The sequence below is a fragment of the Rhinichthys klamathensis genome, unplaced genomic scaffold (genome assembly GCF_029890125.1).
Source record: "Rhinichthys klamathensis goyatoka isolate OS25496 unplaced genomic scaffold, OSU_Roscu_1.1 h1tg000685l_1, whole genome shotgun sequence".
Classification (NCBI taxonomy): domain Eukaryota; kingdom Metazoa; phylum Chordata; class Actinopteri; order Cypriniformes; family Leuciscidae; genus Rhinichthys; species Rhinichthys klamathensis.
The window spans coordinates 175,001-195,000 of NW_026607114.1; the positions used below are offsets into that span (position 1 = coordinate 175,001).

General features: G+C 42.1%; 2 protein-coding genes across 2 annotated transcripts in view; both read right to left on the bottom strand.

The window, feature by feature from the left end:
* ubox5 (U-box domain containing 5) overlaps positions 1-2,033 on the bottom strand; it is a 14,796-nt gene extending 12,763 nt beyond the window's left edge. Inside the window, exons 1-2 of the mRNA XM_056241944.1 lie at positions 1,920-2,033; positions 1,023-1,110 (exon numbers count right to left, since the gene is read on the bottom strand). Of these exons, the coding sequence (XP_056097919.1) occupies positions 1,023-1,076 (54 nt within the window). The 5' untranslated portion in view covers positions 1,077-1,110; positions 1,920-2,033. The remainder of the gene's footprint in view (positions 1-1,022; positions 1,111-1,919) is intronic.
* A 2,118-nt stretch (positions 2,034-4,151) lies between these two features.
* lzts3b (leucine zipper, putative tumor suppressor family member 3b) overlaps positions 4,152-20,000 on the bottom strand; it is a 20,431-nt gene continuing 4,582 nt past the window's right edge. The window contains exons 3-6 of the mRNA XM_056241931.1: positions 17,108-17,620; positions 16,484-16,804; positions 14,401-14,631; positions 4,152-4,825 (exon numbers count right to left, since the gene is read on the bottom strand). Coding sequence (XP_056097906.1) covers positions 4,271-4,825; positions 14,401-14,631; positions 16,484-16,804; positions 17,108-17,620 — 1,620 coding nt within the window. The 3' untranslated portion in view covers positions 4,152-4,270. The remainder of the gene's footprint in view (positions 4,826-14,400; positions 14,632-16,483; positions 16,805-17,107; positions 17,621-20,000) is intronic.

The following is a 20,000-nucleotide window of genomic DNA, read 5'->3' on the forward strand; positions in this document are numbered from 1 at the left end:
TTATAACAAACCAAACCGTTTGAAAATCGGTAGAAAATTGAGCAAGTTATGGTTATTTAAAAAGTACATGCACCATTAAAACACAATGTTACGAGTGAGCGAGCTGCCTGTGACAAGATGGCCGCCAGTGCGGACGTCGACCTCCATTGGCCAGCAGCGCGGACGACATCTAGCCTTTATTATGGATATCTATGGTATTCACTAGATGTCGCCTTGGCTACGGCAGTTCATTGGAACGAATGCGTCAATAGAGCCGCCATCATGGAACAGGGGAGCACCTCCTCTTTAATGCATCTGCGTCAATGTAGGCAAAGGTCTAACGGAGATAAAATAACCATAAATCGTCATGAATACAATTTTCTAGTTTTTTAGGTTCGTTCCAAAGGTCAGACATGTATTTATCATTGAGTCCAGAAAAAACTAAAAACATTTTTTTTTTAAAACAATCTTTTTCTAGTTCAGATTTCGTTCGTGTGAACATCCATACACAGCACAAAAGTCCGAAAATCCATGAATTCGAAGTACATTCATCATGGTGCGTGTGTGTGTGTGTGTTAGTGAGTGAGTGAGCGTGTGTGTGAGTGTCTGTGAGTGTATGAGTGAGTAAGTGTGTGTCTGTGTCTGTGTGTTAGTGAGTGTCTGTGACTGTATGAGTGAGTAAGTGTGTGTGTGTGTGTGAGTGTCTGTGAGTGTATGAGTGAGTAAGTGTGTGTGTCTGTGTGTGTGTGTGTGTGAGTGACTGTGTGAGTGACTGTGTGAGTGACTGTGTGAGTGACTGTGTGAGTGACTGTGTGAGTGACTGTGTGTGTGTCTGTGTGTTAGTAGTGTCTGTGACTGTACGAGTGAGTAAGTGTGTGTGTCTGTGTGTGTATGAGTGACTGTGTGTTAGTGTCTGTGACTGTATGAGTGAGTAAGTGTGTGTGTGAGTGGCTGTGTGTGTGTCTGTGTGTTAGTTAGTGTCTGTATGAGTGAGTAAGTGTGTGTGTGTGTGTGTGTGAGGAGTGTGTGTGCGTTAGTTGTACCTTGTTGCATTGAACGGAGGTGTGGAAGTGTGGCAAGCACAGGTTGAGCACCATGATGATGATCCTGCATCTACAGCAGAGAGAGAGTCTGAAACACCAGACACACACAGATCAACAACACTAGACACACACACACACACACTGCTTATGGTCCAAATGATTGGAATGAGCTACAAAAGTCATTTATCTCAATCTCTGCATTTAAAAAAGACTACTAGGGAGTGTTTTTATCACAGCTTGTCAATGTTTTAAATGAATGTATATGTGTGTTGTGAAATGTATGTATGACTTGCCTGGTTAAATAGTAAATACATAAAATAAAATCATCAATCATACTGGAACATCACAGGCACTTACAATAGAGTTACTGAAACTAAACCTTTAAGGGAAAAATACAACTGCAATGTACAGAAGAATGTATATTATATACACACTCTCTCAAACACTCACTCACAAAACACACACACACACACACACACACACACAGTAACTCACTAAGACTAACACGCTCTCTCTCTCACACACACACACACACACACACACACACACACACTCAAGACACAAAGCCACTCAAACACACATACTGCCATTCAAACACACGCACACACACACAGTCACTCAAACACACTAATTGACACTCACTCTCACACACACACACACACACACACACACACACACACACACAAAAGTCAATATTTTAGTGTGACACTACCGTGGTCGTGTATATATTTCATAGTAGCGATGACAATATTTATTTACTACGTGATTTGCGATATAGTGTGGTAAAGAATACGACGGCTTTATGTAAATAAAATTTGTATTAGCATTATGCACGTTCAAAAAGCTCAAAATAAACAACTAACTGCATAAATTCATTAATAACGTCGCATAAATTACCTTATTATGTTGTGTGTTTGTTACTGATCAAAAATGCCCAACGATCGTGCAAGACAGAAAGAGTTTAATAGATCGAGAAAACTATAAATAAAGCACATAACACTCTGAGATTCACACATTGATTTACACGGATGAAAACATGAAAACAAAACTCACTCGCAGGAGAAGAAACAGCAGCGGCGCTGACGTCACAGCTACTTCCGGGAGCAAAGAGGCGCGCGCGGCTCAGCGCTGCCCTCTGCTGGCGGGAAACGACTTTACAGTGACGAGCGCCAGGTGATTTATCTAGACATTCTCTGTTTATCTTCTTACATTGCATTATTACATATATCTTAAAAGAATGAATCAAGTGTTTAATGATTGGATTTAGTCATTTAAATTATTTACACACGATAAATTAAGTAGTTTCAAGTTATTTTCTCGCGCGCGTGCACTTGTTTGGACTGGAGAGGCGCGCGCGCGGATGACACAACACAAACATAATCTCGTAAAGTCATACCTGTATCCACAACATGTACAAGTATATTCATATTAATTCTGTTGTCGAATTCATAAGCGATCACCTTAAAGAGAAGAACGTGGCGTAAAGTCAAACATCATTCAGATTTCGGGGCTTTACAAAAGACGTTGACTTACAGATTTTATTTTAAAATATGGAATCAGAAATATATATTTTTTCACTTCAATGGAGTTATTTATTTATTTCCTGAAGCACCAAGCTTTATTTTATTCATATTTACGTCAGCATGTGACGATATTACTGGGTTATGACTGTTCCAGAACAAAAATATATAAACATACCTGTCAAACTGGGCAAAAAAAAAACATGTTTTTTATGGAAAATAATAAAACACGTAGGCTATCGTGTTTAATATCAAACGTCTAAAAAAAGACGATATGGATTGGTGTGTCTTTATCGTTTAATGTGTTTTTGATTGAGCATTATTACGCAAGTCATTACAGTAACATAAATACAAACAATAGAAGTATAAAAACATAGCATTTGTTCTCTGAATCAATTAATTACATCATCAAATCAAATAATTACATCAGAACTACATCGAAAGGAATATGGTTTTGGGAAATTGTTGATGCATTTGAACCACATGTTACAGAAAAACAAAGCTGAAATATCGGCTTTATTAATTCACAATAACCAGAACGATGAAATAACAGTAATTTTCATATTTTTTTCAAAATATTCACACGCAATATGTTGGTATACTGGAAATAACGATTTGACACATAAATAACCATCATATCCACAGCCAGCCTGTCTACCCACAACACTGAACATAGCAGCAGCTCTCAGAGAACCTTCCAGAAACATCAATGTAGAAGAAGTCAAAGCAAGTTGTAATTTTGCACCGAATAAAAAAAAAAAACTGAGACCAACAAATTTTTATTTTTTTCAAGTAATTCTATCCGCAGATAGGAGCCCTCTGTGTGTCGTCTAATGACCCCTGGCGTTAACTTCCAGATTCCTTCAAATACAGAATAATTAAGACTTCGTAAAGGTCTCTTCTGCTCACCAGGGCTGCATTTATTTGATCAAAAATACTGTAAAAATGTGAAATTTTTCACATTAAGTGTTTAAAAAAATTGTGTAAGTGTTTAAAAAAATTAAAATAAATCACTTTTATTCAGCAAAGACACATTAAATTGGTCAAAAGTGGCAGTATGACATCTATAATGTCACTTTTTTAAAATTATATTTCAAATGAATCATCAAAGAATCCTGAAAATTAAAATTGATCTCGTTTTCCACAAAAAAAAAAAAAAAAACATTGCTTATAATCATAAATGCATCAAATCCTCATATTAGAGTGATTTCTGAAGGATCATGTGACACTGAAGACTGGAGTAATGATGCTGAAAATTCAGGTTTAAAAAAAAAAATCATAATAATATTTCACTATTTTTACTGTGTTTTTGATCAGATAAATGCAGCATTGGTGAGTTTTCGAAAACATTTAAAAATCGTACTTTTTTCAAACTTTTGCCCGGTAGTTTATAGACCCCCTTTCATATCACTGATGACCAGCGAAGAGATGGAAACACGTCTCTTTTGATTCATAACTGCATTTGTTGTTCATTCACCGGTCCGCGGGTCTCTCTTTTGCACAGAGGTCGATTGTCTCTGATAAACTATAATAATATTTCACTATTCTTACTGTGTTGTTGATCAGATAAATGCAGCCTTGGTGAGTTTTCAAAAACATAAAAAAACTTTTGACCAACAGTTTATAGACCCCCTTTCAGTAAAGAGATGGAAAAATGTGTGCATCTTTTTTGATTCATAACTGCATTTGTCGTTCTTTCGCACAGACGTCGATTGTCTCAGTTCATGTCTAGATCTCTGTGGACTCGATGCGCTCCAGTCGGGACGGTCCGGGCCACGGAGGCGCCAGCTGATGCAGAGCCGGTGTCTTGGGATCGCCGGGAGAGAGAGCGCCGGTCACCGGGACGGGGATCGAGAGGGAATCGGACCCGAGCTGCCCGACCCGCTCCTCCAGCGCCTGGTTCCTCTGCAGCGTCTCCACGTAGCTGATCTGCAGCTGGGCCTGGTACTTCAGCACGCGCTCCTTCTCGTCCTGCCAGGTGTGTCTCTCCTGAGCGAAGGTGAGCGCTTGCCTCTCGCGCTGCTGGCGCTCCAGGTGCAGTTCTCCCGTCAGGCGCTCCAGCTGACGGCGTAGCTCCGCCTCCTGACGCTGCGCTTTAGCCTCGTCGCTCTGCAGGCTGAGGAACGAGTCCACCGTGGCGCTGAGGGGTTCGGGCGTCCGGGGCGAGTGAAGCCCGGCCCACGGTAAACTGACCGCGCTCCTGCAGCTTAGCTCGTTCAGGGCCCGTTTGAGACCCAGAACCTCGGCTTCGAACACCACCAGCTTGTCACGCAACATCGACACCTGCAGACACGGCAAAACACGAGTGGAATCAACATATGATCTAATACCGTTAAAAATATGAATTATTATTATAATTTCAAACTTATGTGAATACAGATGAAACTCGAAAAATTAGAATATCATGCAAAAGTTCATTCACTTAAAAGGTGAAACTAATATATTATATAGACTCATTACATGCAAAGTGAGATATTTGACGCCTTTATTTGTTATAATTTTGATGATTATGGCTTACAGCTTATGAAAACGTCTCAGGTTACTACTGTAACCATAGTTCCCTGAGAAAGGGAACGAGACGATGCGTCACTTGACGCTTTGGGAACGCCCCCAGCGTGAATGCGTCTGAGCATCAATGTCAACTAGTCCAATGGAAAGAATGAGCGTCACGGGCGGGTGACGTCATGACCAGGAAGGCATAAGAGCACATCCAGTGAAACGCGGCATTAGCTTCAAAAAGTCGAAGCAAGCCGATCACAGGGATGCAGGAAGTATGGCAGGGTGACGCATCGTCTCGTTCCCTTTCTCAGGGAACTATGGTTACAGTAGTAACCTGAGACGTTCCCTTTCGAGGGAACTCGCGATGCGTCACTTGACGCTTTGGGAACGAGAATACCCAAAACGCCAGAATTCCAAGTACCTGAGTGTCAGTCTGTTGGAACTAAGCACTAAGCACCTGAGAACCTGGGGCAGCATCCAGGTCCAAACTGTAAAACCTGACGAATGTGAGCGGTGAGGACCAGCCTGCCGCATCACAAACGTCTTGGAGAGAAACCCCAAATAACAAGGCTTTAGAGGCCGCCATACCCCTCGTTGAGTGAGCTCTGACCACCAAGGGACACGGATGGTCAGAGTACTCGTATGCAAGTGAAATAGCCTCGACTATCCACTTACTAACCGTCTGTTTAGAAGCAGGAAGACCCTTCTTAGGTGATCCAAAGCAAATAAATAACTGGTCGGACTTCCTCATAGAAGATGTCCAAAGAACATAAGTATCCAGTGCTCGCACTGGACACAAGAGGTTCAGCCTTTCCTGGTCCGCAGATGTAAAAGGAGGAGGACAGAAAGCCTGCAGCACAATAGGCCTCGGAATCAAGGTCGGCACCTTAGGGACGTATCCCTGTTTTGGATATAAGAATGCCTTGACCATCCCCGGTGCAAACTCAAGGCAGGTGGGGGAAACCGAAAGGGCCTGAAGGTCTCCAACTCTCTTAAGGGAAGAAATAGCTAGCAGAAAGATAGTCTTGAGGGTAAGAAATTTCTCTGAAACCGAATCTAAGGGCTCGAACGGAGCCCTAGACAGGCCTTCTAGTACTATAGCAAGATCCCAAGCTGGCACCTTAGTGCGAGTTGCAGGCCTCAGCCTCAATGTGCCACGAAGGAAACGTGTAATCAGGGGGTCTCGACCCAACGATGTACCCCCCACCAGGGCGTGGTAAGCCGCAATGGCCGCCACGTAGACCTTGAGCGTGGAAGGACATAGACCTGACGTAAAGCGCTCCTGCAGGAACTCGAGTACTGTGTTCACAGAACAGTTAACTGGATCCCACTGATGTCGGTGACACCACACAGAAAAAACTCTCCATTTAAGCGCATAAAGTTTCCTAGTAGCTGGAGCTCTGGAGCTTAGGATGGTCTCAGCAGCCTCAGCTGAGAGACCACACTCTATGAGTTGGGCCCCCTCAGAGGCCAAACCCACAGGTTCCAAATCTCTGGTCGAGGGTGAAATATTGTGCCCCCGGCCTGAGACAGAAGGTCTCTAATGATCGGGATCTCCAAGGGAGGACCGTCTAAGAGATGGATCAGGTCCGCAAACCAGATCCGACTCGGCCAGCGTGGTGCTACAAGCAGTAGGCTTATTCCGTACTGGCGGACTCGCTCCAGAACTCCTGGGAGCAGAGCAACAGGGGGAAATGCGTACAGACGTAGCCTCGGCCACGTCTGCACCATAGCATCCAGCCCCAGGGGGGCTGGGTGAGTAAGGGAGAACCAAAGTGGACAGTGCGTCGTATGCTGAGACGCAAACAGATCCACCTCTGCTTGGCCGTAAACCTCCCAAATTTTCTCCACCGCCTCGGGGTGGAGTCTCCAGTCCCCTGGCCTCAGCTCCTGCCTCGACAGGATGTCTGCCCCCATATTCTGGTCCCCAGGAATATACACTGCCCTCAGGGAGAGTACCTTCCCCAGAGACCACAGGAGGATCTGGTGCGCCAGTTTGCAAAGCGGACGCGACCGCAGACCCCCCTGACGGTTCAGATAAGAGACCACTGATGTGTTGTCTGTTCGTACAAGCACATGATGGCCCCTCAGGTCTGGGAGAAACTGTCTCAACGCATTGAAGACAGCCATCATCTCCAGGCAATTGATGTGCCACGAAAGATGATGATTTTTCCACAGACCCTGAACCGAGCGGCCTTCCATTACCGCTCCCCAGCCGGTGAGGGAAGCATCTGTCGAGATCGTAACACGATGGCAAAGAGCTCCCAATACCGGACCCTGGGTTAAGAACCAATGTTTCCTCCATATAATTAAGGCACGAAGGCACCGCCGCGTGACCTTGATCATACGAAGTGGGTTTCCCCTCGGGGAGAACCCTCTGGTCCTTAGCCACCACTGTAAAGGTCTCATGTACAGCAGGCCAAAAGGTATCACGTTGGACGCTGCCGCCAAGAGACCCAACAGTCACTCGAACTGTTTCACAGTGCGTGACTGGCCTAGCTTTAGCTCTTTGGTGGCTGTCAGGATAGCAGCTACACGAACGGGCGATAGAGTGGCCCGCATCGTCACTGAATCCCATACCACACCAAGGAAAGTGGTTCTCTGTACTGGAGAAAGAACACTCTTCTTGGCATTGAGCCTCAACCCCAACATCTGCATATGAGCGAGAACGACACCTCGGTGCCGAACCGCCAACTGCTCTGATTCCGCCAGAATCAGCCAGTCGTCGATGTAGTTCAGAATACGTATGCCCTGAAGCTTGAGAGGGGCTAGAGCTGCATCCACGCATTTCGTGAACGTGCGGGGTGATAAAGCTAGACCGAAAGGAAGAACCCGATATTGGTATTCTTTGCCCCCGAAAGAAAACCTTAGGAACTTCCTGTGCTGAGGGAGGATGGAGATATGGAAGTAGGCGTCCTTCAGATCTATCGTGACAAACCAGTCCTCGGATCTGATTTGAGTCACGATCTGTTTGAGTGTCAGCATCTTGAACTTGAGTTTCTGTACTGAACGATTCAACAGACGAAGATCTAAAATGGGACGCAACCCCCCATCCTTTTTTGGAACAATGAAATAACGGCTGTAAAAACCCGACTCTCTGTCGGGTGAGTACACCTGTTCTATAGCTTCCTTTGCTAACAGGGCCTTTACCTCTTGCTCCATTACCAGAGCCTGCTCGGGATGCACCACTGTGGGCAGCACCCCGTTGTAACGAGGAGGACGAGAACCAAACTGGATTCTGTATCCTTTCTCTACAATCTGCAGGACCCAACGAGAAATATTCGGCAGAAGCTTCCACGCTGCCAGAAAATTTACTAAGGGAACCAGCCTCTCGAGGCTGGTCTCTGGTGTTATCGAGACAGCCAATTCCGGAGCCTGAAACATAATGGCAGGAACTACCTGAACTGGCCGCTCTAAAGCCCCCCTCAGAGGGCGCGAAACCGATGCTGTGCCGCAGCATAGCATCAGCGACTCGCTGGAGACCGCTGCGCCCTGAAGCACAGAGGGTGGCAGGGTTGGCAGAACGGGCTCGTGAGGACCCCGAAATGGAACGGGCACCGTATGATGAGGTGTACACCGCTCTATTTCGGTCGGGGCTGTCCTCACAGGCCTGATGCATGAACATCAGGACCTTTTTTTTTTCTGAGCCGAAGTCTTCTTCGCCTGAAGAGCGGTCCTCAGATCCGGCTTCGACTTAGAAGACTTCGGCTGAGAGGGTTGCGTCTGTCTCCAGTTTCCACGTGGAGGTGCACGAGACGCAACACTCTCTTTCTGATGCACACGATATGATGAGCTAGATGGCTGGGGTTGCTCACGCCCAGCAGCCCCAGGGGGCTGGACACGGCGAGGGATAAACTTCTTGAAAGCGTCCGCTTGCTTTTTTGATTCCTGAAATCTCTCGACGACCGCATGGACTGCGTCACCAAAGAGACCAGAAGGTTCAAGCGGAGCATCTAACAAAAAAGCACGATCTTTTTCTTTAATCTCCGAAAGATTCAACCATAAATGTCTCTCAGTAGCTACCAAAGCTGCCATAGACCGCCCAATTGCTCTGGCGGTCTCTTTAGTAGCCCTGAGAGAAAGATCGGTAGCCCGACGAAGTTCTCGAATATCGTCATGACTAACTCCCTCACTATTATCCAGATCCCCCAGCAGGTCAGCTTGATAAGCCAGAAGCACTGCCATAGTATGCAGACATGCTCCAGCTTGACCTGCTGCCGTATAAGCTTTGCCCACTAACACCGACTTGGCTTTGAGCGGTCTAGTGGGCAAAGCCGAGGCTTTCAGAGACGATGCGGGACCAGGGGAAAGATAGCTAGCTAAATTCGGTTCCGCCTGGGGCATCGCCTCATAACCATACTCTTTCAGCCCTCTAATTTTTGAATAAATATTGACTTGAGGGCTGAAAAGACGTGAAGAGTATGGCTTATTCCATGATTTAGAAATCTCATTGTGAAGATCAGGAAAAAATGGAAGCCCTCGTGGTGGAGATGAAGCAGTAGAAGATAAAAAGCGCTTATCTAATTTACTCTTAGGACGAGCGCCCCTCTTATCAGATGGCCATTCAATCTTTAATTTATCTACAGCCCGCGACATAACATCCACCAGCTCATCATATGCTGGGGAAATAAATTGTGAATCTCTTTCCCCCATGTGTGTGCATTCACTCTCCAAACTCATCGCATCGACCTCCTCGGAGGGAGAGCAATGAAGTAATGGAGGGCTCTCTCCCCGGGCGGAAGAAACCGCAGAGCGTGCTTCCGACACCGGGGGGAGAGCGCTGGATCTCTCGGGTAAGGAAGGAGAAAGAGCCCTCGGACCCGTCTCCAACCCCTCCGAAAGATCCTTTTGCGATCCCCAGGAATGCATTCTCCGCGCTGCCTCAGCAGACGCGGGTCCTGATCCCTGCGGATCGCGAGCCTGCCCACTCTCTTTATCAAAGAGTGACAGGCGAGAGCGGAGCATGCGAAGCGGTAACATCTCACAATGCTGGCACTCAGCCCCCTCGAAGGCTGAGACCGCATGCTCCACTCCCAAACAAATGACACAAAGCTCGTGTGTGTCCCCACCCGTTAAATAACGCGGGCAGGGAGAAGCACACTGTTTGTACACTTGTTTAGTTTCCATCCTTTTCCGCAACAGACAACAGTAAATAGACAGAGACAAAATGACACAGATCGCTTGCTGAGACACAGAAGCTAATGCCGCGTTTCACCGGATGTGCTCTTATGCCTTCCTGGTCATGACGTCACCCGCCCGTGACGCTCATTCTTTCCATTGGACTAGTTGACATTGATGCTCAGACGCATTCACGCTGGGGGCGTTCCCAAAGCGTCAAGTGACGCATCGCGAGTTCCCTCGAAAGGGAACCCCAAATTTTCATAAGAATTCATATCTGTAAGCCATAATCATCAAAATTATAACACATAAAGGCGTGAAATATCTCACTTTGCATGTAATGAGTCTATATAATATATTAGTTTCACCTTTTAAGTTGAATTACTGAAATAAATTAAACATTTTCGAGTTTCACCTGTATATAGTAAACCAAACCATACGAGTGAAATCAACATAATGCATTATTTGATCAAGAATACTGTGGAAAATGTGAAATATTATTATGATTTAAAACAGCTGTTCTCTTTGTGAATATATAGTAAAGTGTAATTTATTCCTGTGATCAAAGCTTTAAATTGATTAAAATCAAGTGGAATTGATTACGAGTGGAATCAACATATGGCTGCATTTATTTGATCAAAAATACAGTAAAAATTAATATATGAAGATATGAGTTAGGGATACACCGATACGAAAATTTTGGTTGATACCGATACTTCTTTATATTTGAAAGCCGATAACCGATATATTGGCCGATAAATCTAAATCCAAATTTTGCCCGATACTGATAACTGATAATTCTTTAGATTTGAAAGCCGATAACCGATATATTGGCCGATAAATCTAAATCCACATTTTGGCCAATATCGATAACTGATAATTCTTTATATTTGAAAGCCGATAACCGATACATTGGCCGATAAATCTAAATCCACATTTTGGCCAATATCGATAACTGATAATTCTTTATATTTGAAAGCCGATAACCGATATATTGGCCGATAAATCTAAATCCACATTTTGGCCAATATCGATAACTGATAATTCTTTATATTTGAAAGCTGATAACCGATATGCTGGCCGATAAATCTAAATCCAAATTTTGGCCAATATCGATAACTGATAATTCTTTATATTTGAAAGCTGATAACCGATATATTGGCCGATAAATCTAAATCCAAATTTTGGCCAATATCGATAACTGATAATTCTTTATATTTAAAAGCTGATAACCGATATGCTGGCCGATAAATCTAAATCCAAATTTTGGCCAATATCGATAACTGATAATTCTTTATATTTGAAAGCTGATAACCGATATATTGGCCGATAAATCTAAATCCACATTTTGTCCAATATCGATAACTGATAATTCTTTATATTTGAAAGCTGATGACCGATATATTGGCCGATAAATCTAAATCCACATTTTGTCCAATATCGATAACTGATAATTCTTTATATTTGAAAGCTGATAACCGATATATTGGCCGATAAATCTAAATCCACATTTTGTCCAATATCGATAACTGATAATTCTTTATATTTGAAAGCTGATGACCGATATATTGGCCGATAAATCTAAATCCACATTTTGGCCAATATCGATAACTGATAATTCTTTATATTTGAAAGCTGATAACCGATATATTGGCCGATAAATCTAAATCCAAATTTTGGCCAATATCGATAACTGATAATTCTTTATATTTAAAAGCTGATAACCGATATGCTGGCCGATAAATCTAAATCCAAATTTTGGCCAATATCGATAACTGATAATTCTTTATATTTGAAAGCTGATAACCGATATATTGGCCGATAAATCTAAATCCACATTTTGTCCAATATCGATAACTGATAATTCTTTATATTTGAAAGCTGATGACCGATATATTGGCCGATAAATCTAAATCCACATTTTGTCTAATATCGATAACTGATAATTCTTTATATTTGAAAGCTGATGAGCGATATATTGGCCGATAAATCTAAATCCACATTTTGGCCAATATCGATAACTGATAATTCTTCATATTTGAAAGCTGATAACCGATATATTGGCCGATAAATCTAAATCCAAATTTTGGCCAATATCGATAACTGATAATTCTTTATATTTGAAAGCTGATGAGCGATATATTGGCCGATAAATCTAAATCCAAATTTTGGCCAATATCGATAACTGATAATTCTTTATATTTAAAAGCTGATAACCGATATGCTGGCCGATAAATCTAAATCCAAATTTTGGCCAATATCGATAACTGATAATTCTTTATATTTGAAAGCTGATGACCGATATATTGGCCGATAAATCTAAATCCACATTTTGTCCAATATCGATAACTGATAATTCTTTATATTTGAAAGCTGATGACCGATATATTGGCCGATAAATCTAAATCCACATTTTGGCCAATATCGATAACTGATAATTCTTTATATTTGAAAGCTGATAACCGATATATTGGCCGATAAATCTAAATCCAAATTTTGGCCAATATCGATAACTGATAATTCTTTATATTTAAAAGCTGATAACCGATATGCTGGCCGATAAATCTAAATCCGAATTTTGGCCAATATCGATAACTGATAATTCTTTATATTTAAAAGCTGATAACCGATATGCTGGCCGATAAATCTAAATCCAAATTTTGGCCAATATCGATAACTGATAATTCTTTATATTTGAAAGCTGATAACCGATATATTGGCCGATAAATCTAAATCCACATTTTGTCCAATATCGATAACTGATAATTCTTTATATTTGAAAGCTGATGACCGATATATTGGCCGATAAATCTAAATCCACATTTTGTCCAATATCGATAACTGATAATTCTTTATATTTGAAAGCTGATGACCGATATATTGGCCGATAAATCTAAATCCACATTTTGGCCAATATCGATAACTGATAATTCTTCATATTTGAAAGCTGATAACCGATATATTGGCCGATAAATCTAAATCCAAATTTTGCCCAATATCGATAACTGATAATTCTTTATGTTTGAAAGCTGATGACCGATATATTGGCCGATAAATCTAAATCCACATTTTGTCCAATATCGATAACTGATAATTCTTTATATTTGAAAGCTGATGACCGATATATTGGCCGATAAATCTAAATCCACATTTTGGCCAATATCGATAACTGATAATTCTTCATATTTGAAAGCTGATAACCGATATATTGGTCGATAAATCTAAATCCAAATTTTGCCCAATATCGATAACTGATAATTCTTTATATTTGAAAGCTGATAACCGATATATCTGCCGATAAACCGAAATCCAAATTTTTATATACTTTTTGCGATTCTGATTACAAAAACAAAAGTCTCACAATTAAAAGCCATAAGCACACAATTATAATGTTCTCATTATGATGTTATGTAGCCGATATGACACATGTTGCACTGAACTGTATTTTCCTTTTTTGAAGTGATTTAAATCATATTTCAAGCAATTCAAAACCATCATGTTAAACAGTGCGCATCTGAAGAGTCTCAGCTGAAGGACATAATACACTATTTATCAGCTTTAAAATCTCGGCCACATTTTCTTATCAGGCCGATAACGCTAACATTAAAAATTAACATATATCGGCCAATACCGATATAGTGACCGATATATCATGCATCCCTATATATTATCCTAACATTGTAATATCATCCTTATATTGTAATTATAATTGTATATAGTAAAATAATATCATATCGTGATCTCAGTATCGTGTATCGAATTGTGACATGAGGGTATACACCCCTAGAACACATATACATCAGTTAAAACTGTGTATATGTGACCCTGAACCACAAAACCAGTCACATGGGTCAATTTTTTTAAAATTGAGATTTACACATCATCTGAAAGCTGAATAAATTATAGTAAATTACTATGTTTCCATTGATGGGATTTGTTAGGACAGGACAATATTTAGCCGATCTGGAATCTGAGGGCGCAAATAAATCAAAACATTGAGAAATTCGCCTTTAAAGTTGTGCATTTATGTTCGTGTTTGTGCTGCATTCACTCAGAAAAATAAATGTTTGATATATTTACGGCAGGAAATTTACTAAATATCTTCATGATCTTTGCTTAATATCTAATGTTTTTTGGCATAAAAGAAAAATTGATAATTTTGACCCACACAGTGTATTGCCACAGATACACCCGTGCGACTCGGGTCACGTGTGAGTGTGTGTGGAGTGTTTCTGCAGCACCTCAGTCAGCGTTCGCTTCAGTTCTCCTTCGCATCTCTCCAGCTCGCGGCTCTTGCTGGCGTACGAGTCCTTCAGGCCGATCATGGTGTCCTCGCGCTCCTTCAGCTGGGCGTTGAGCTCCTTCATTTGACCCCTGAGGGCCACCATCTCTCCGGCCCGTTGCGTGACCTCGCTCTGACTCTCCCGAAGCTGCTGCTTCAACAGGGAGATCTCGCCCACTTTCTGACACAGCTGCTCAACACAAACCAAACACACACAAGTCAAGTCAGCTTCATTTATACAGCGCTTTAACAATATAGAGTTTCACAGCAGCTTTACAGTGATAACACGAGATTACAGTAACAGAGATTGTTTGGCTTTACAGCAGCTCTAGAATAAAGTTGTCCAGATAAAGTTAGTTTTGATTGAATCACTTCCGTCGCAAAGATCATTAGTTATTAACTTAGGCCCCGCTAACACGACACTGCTATACTGAAGACAGAAACTTTTAATGCGTCCTGGCCATTCATTTGCATGACAACAGTGTTTAGAGGCTCGAGAACACACACCAAACGCACATGGACAGATGCACTTTTATGATGGATAGATGCACTTTTATGATGGATAGATGCACTTTTATGATGATAGATGCACTTTTATGATGAACAGATGCACTTTTATGATGGACAGATGCGCATTTTTATCATGATAGATGTACTTTTATGATGGATAGATGCACTTTTATCATGGATAGATGCACTTTTATCATGATAGATGCACTTTTATGATGGATAGATGCACTTTTATGATGGATAGATGAACTTTTATGATGGACAGATGCACTTTTATGATGGATAGATGCACTTTAATGATGGATAGATGCACTTTTATCATGGATAAATGCACTTTTATGATGGATAGATGCACTTTTATGATGGATAGATGCACTTTTATGATGGATAGATGCACTTTTATCATGGATAGATGCACTTTTATCATGATAGATGCACTTTTATGATGGATAGATGCACTTTTATGATGGATAGATGCACTTTTATGATGGATAGATGCACTTTTATGATGGACAGATGCACTTTTATGATGGATAGATGCACTTTAATGATGGATAGATGCACTTTTATCATGGATAAATGCACTTTTATGATGGATAGATGCACTTTTATGATGGATAGATGCACTTTTATGATGGACAGATGCACTTTTATGATGGACAGATGCACTTTTATGATGGATAGATGCACTTTTATCATGATAGATGTACTTTTATGATGGATAGATGCACTTTAATGATGGATAGATGCACTTTTATGATGGATAGATGCACTTTTATCATGGATAAATGCACTTTTATGATGGATAGATGCACTTTTATGATGGATAGATGCACTTTTATGATGGATAGATGCACTTTTATCATGGATAGATGCACTTTTATCATGGATAGATGCACTTTTATGATGGATAGATGCACTTTTATGATGGATAGATGCACTTTTATGATGGATAGATGCACTTTTATGATGGATAGATGCACTTTTATGATGGACAGATGCACTTTTATGATGGATAGATGCACTTTTATGATGGATAGATGCACTTTTATGATGGATAGATGCACTTTTATGATGGACAGATGCACTTTTATGATGGATAGATGCACTTTAATGATGGATAGATGCACTTTTATCATGGATAAATGCACTTTTATGATGGATAGATGCACTTTTATGATGGATAGATGCACTTTTATGATGGATAGATGCACTTTTTATGATGGACAGATGCACTTTTATGATGGATGGATGCACTTTTATGATGAACAGATGCACTTTTATGATGGATAGATGCACTTTTATGATGGATAGATGCACTTTTATGATGGATAGATGCACTTTTATGATGGACAGATGTACTTTTATGATGGACAGATGCACTTTTATGATGGATAGATGCACTTTTATGATGGATAGATGCACTTTTTTTCATATACACCTAGGATGGCTTCATGGTGAGTAAATCATTGGCTAATTTTCATTTTTGTGTGAACTATCCCTTTAAATTCATGATTTTCCGCTCCTCTCACCTCCCACTTGGTCTCCTCGAGGCGGGGCAGAATATCCGCCTGCTCTTTCCGGTAATCCAGGCACTTTCTCTCCAGCTCCTCCCTGTGGGCGAGCAAGGCGCTGATCTCGTCCTGCAGGCGCAGCTGGTCCTGCTGGAGCCGCCCGATGTGGGCCTGCAGTGCATGCTGGGAGCGCTGGGCCCGATGGGTCACCTGATGGAGCCGCCCGGCGTAGTTCTGCCTCAGGTCCTCCATCTCGCGCTCACACACTCGCTGCTTCTCCTCGAACACCTGCGCGATGGCCGCCTCGCTCTGGTCCAGGTTACGCCGCATGTGGATCACCTGAGGAGGTCATGTGACTCATTCAGGTGTTATAGTAACTGATCACAGAATGTGTGTGTGTGTATGTGTGTGTATGTGTGTGTATGTGTGAGTGAGTAAGTGTGAGTGTGTGTGTGTGAGTGTGTGTGTGTGTGTGTGTGTGTGTGTGTGTGTGTGTGTGTGTGTGTGTGTGTGTGTGTGAGTGTGTGTGTGAGTGAGTGAGTGAGTGAGTGTGTGTGTGTGTGTGTGTGTGTGTGTGAGTGAGTGAGTGAGTGAGTGAGTGTGTGTGTGTGTGTGTGTGTGTAATGTAAACGTGACCCTCACCTCCTGCTCCTTCTCCCAGAGCCGGTCCTCCAGGTCCTGGATGATGTCATCGGTGGAGGGCGTGTCCTGGGCGGTCGTGTCGGTCACATGACAGAGTCTCTGATACGATAAGCAGCTCTTCCCGGAGCAGGACTGCCCGCTGTCGGACACGCTCAGCCCGTTCTGATAGTCGGGCCGGTCCGGTTTGTCCCGCGGCGCCGATGACGATGCGCTGCTCAGCCTGTTGATGTGGCTGGTGGAGGCGCTGAGGGGCCCGAGGGCCGGAGCCGGGCCGAAGCTCAGACTGGGACCGGTGTATGTGGGAAGGCTGGTCAGAGAGTCGGACATGCCGGCCGGGCCGTCGGTGCCGTGGGAAGGGTCCCGGTCCCGGTCTGGGCTGTCCGGCTCGCACAGGGACTGAGGGGCGTCGGATCGACCGGATCCTCCAGACTGGCCCAGCAGGTTCTGCATCGAGTGGAAGCTCTTCGGGACGACGGGTTTGAAGGCGGAGGGTCGGACCAGAGCAGAACTATTCTGGAGGAGACAAACACACACAGCATTAAAGTCAAGTCAAGTCAAGTCATCTTCATTTATATAGCATTTTTAACAATGTAGATTGTTTCAAAGCAGCTTTACAGAGATAAACATACAATTACGGTAACAGAGATTGTTTTGGCTTTATAGCGATTTTTGAATAATGTTATTTCCAGCTAAAGTTAGTTTTGATTGATTCACTCAGCAAAATGATCATTTGTTATTACATTAGGGGCCACTAAGACGACGGCGTTCTCTCTAAACAGACTTTAAACGCGAACCTGTGACCTGATTGCGTTCACATGCGCATTAAAAATTGATTCTATAGTTATATTCGTTTGAATATGTGTGCGCAGGTTTGTAATTTCCCTACAAACCATGCCTAAACAAACTACTTGTCTTGCCTATACATTAGATAAATAATTTTGCTTTATTTTATCACTTCGGGTACGCGAACCGGATTTTCAACAACGCTTTATCTGTAGAGTGGGAAAGGGATCCTCCATAGGGAGAGGATAGTGGATACTTCAGCACTGCATTGTCATCGGGTCCAGGCAAAGCTCCCTCGTCAGATCTGGATACGGCCCGGATCCGGCAGGCTGCGGGAAAACCTCGGGATAAACAAAGACACTAAAGTTAGCGTAGATGCCATTCTTCTTATGATGTAGCGAGTACATCTGGATTTAAGGGAAGTGTTCCCAGTTCCGGCTGACCTAATCTATGCAGCCTAACATTGAATTTATAGAAGTCGATAATGTATTATGTTTATGCTAGGTCAAAGAGATGTGTTTTTAGTCTAGCTTTGAACTGACAGAGTGTGTCTGCTTCCCGGACAATGGTAGGAAGACTGTTCCAGAGTTTTGGTGCTAAATAGGAAAAGGATCTCCCGCCAGCAGTCGATTTTGATATTCTAGGTATTATCAACTGGCCGGAATTTTGAGATCGCAATAGACGTGAAGGACTATAATGCGTTAAGAGCTCGCTCAAGCACTGCGGAGCTAAACCATTTAGTGCTTTGTAGGTAATCAACAATACTTTAAAATTTATACGATGTTTAATAGGCAGCCAATGCAGTGTTGACAGAACCGGGCTAATATGGTCATACTTCCTGGTTCTGGTAAGAACTCGAGCTGCTGCGTTTTGAACCAGCTGTAGTTTGTTTATTAAGCATGCAGGGCAACCACCCAGTAGAGCATTACAATAATCTAGCCTTGAGGTCATGAACGCATGAACTAATTGTTCTGCATTTGTTAATGAGAGCATATGGCGTAATTTAGATATGTTTTTAAGATGGAAAAATGCGGTTTTACAGATACTAGACACGTGACTTTCAAATGAGAGATTGGTATCAAATAGCACACACACACACACACACACACACACACACACACACACACACACACACACACACACACACCCAGGTTCCTAACCGACGACGAAGACTTAACAGAGCAGCCATCAAGTGTTAGACAGTATTCTAGGTTATTACGTGTGGAAGTTTTTTGTCCAATAATTAGAATCTCTGTTTTTTCAGTATTTAGTAGTAGGAAATTACTGGTCATCCAATTTTTTATATCAGCTATGCATTCCGTTAAATTTGTGTTAATTAAAGGGAAAGTTAACCCAAAAATGAAAACTATGATGGACAGATGCACTTTTATGATGGATAGATGCACTTTTATGATGGACAGATGCACTTTTATGATGGATAGATGCACTTTTATGATGGATAGATGCACTTTTATGATGGACAGATGCACTTTTATGATGGATAGATGCACTTTTATGATGGACAGATGCACTTTTATGATGGACAGATGCACTTTTATGATGGACAGATGCACTTTTATGATGGACAGATGCACTTTTATGATGGACAGATGCACTTTTATGATGGATATATGCACTTTAATGATGGACAGATGCACTTTTATGATGGACAGATGCACTTTTATGATGGACAGATGCACTTTTATGATGGACAGATGCACTTTTATGATGGATAGATGCACTTTTATGATGGACAGAGGCACTTTTATGATGGACAGATGCACTTTTATGATGGACAGATGCACTTTTATGATGGATAGATGCACTTTTATGATGGACAGATGCACTTTTATGATGGACAGATGCACTTTTATGATGGACAGATGCACTTTTATGATGGATATATGCACTTTAATGATGGACAGATGCACTTTTATGATGGACAGATGCACTTTTATGATGGACAGATGCACTTTTATGATGGACAGATGCACTTTTATGATGGATAGATGCACTTTTATGATGGACAGAGGCACTTTTATGATGGACAGATGCACTTTTATGATGGATAGATGCACTTTTATGATGGATAGATGCACTTTTATGATGG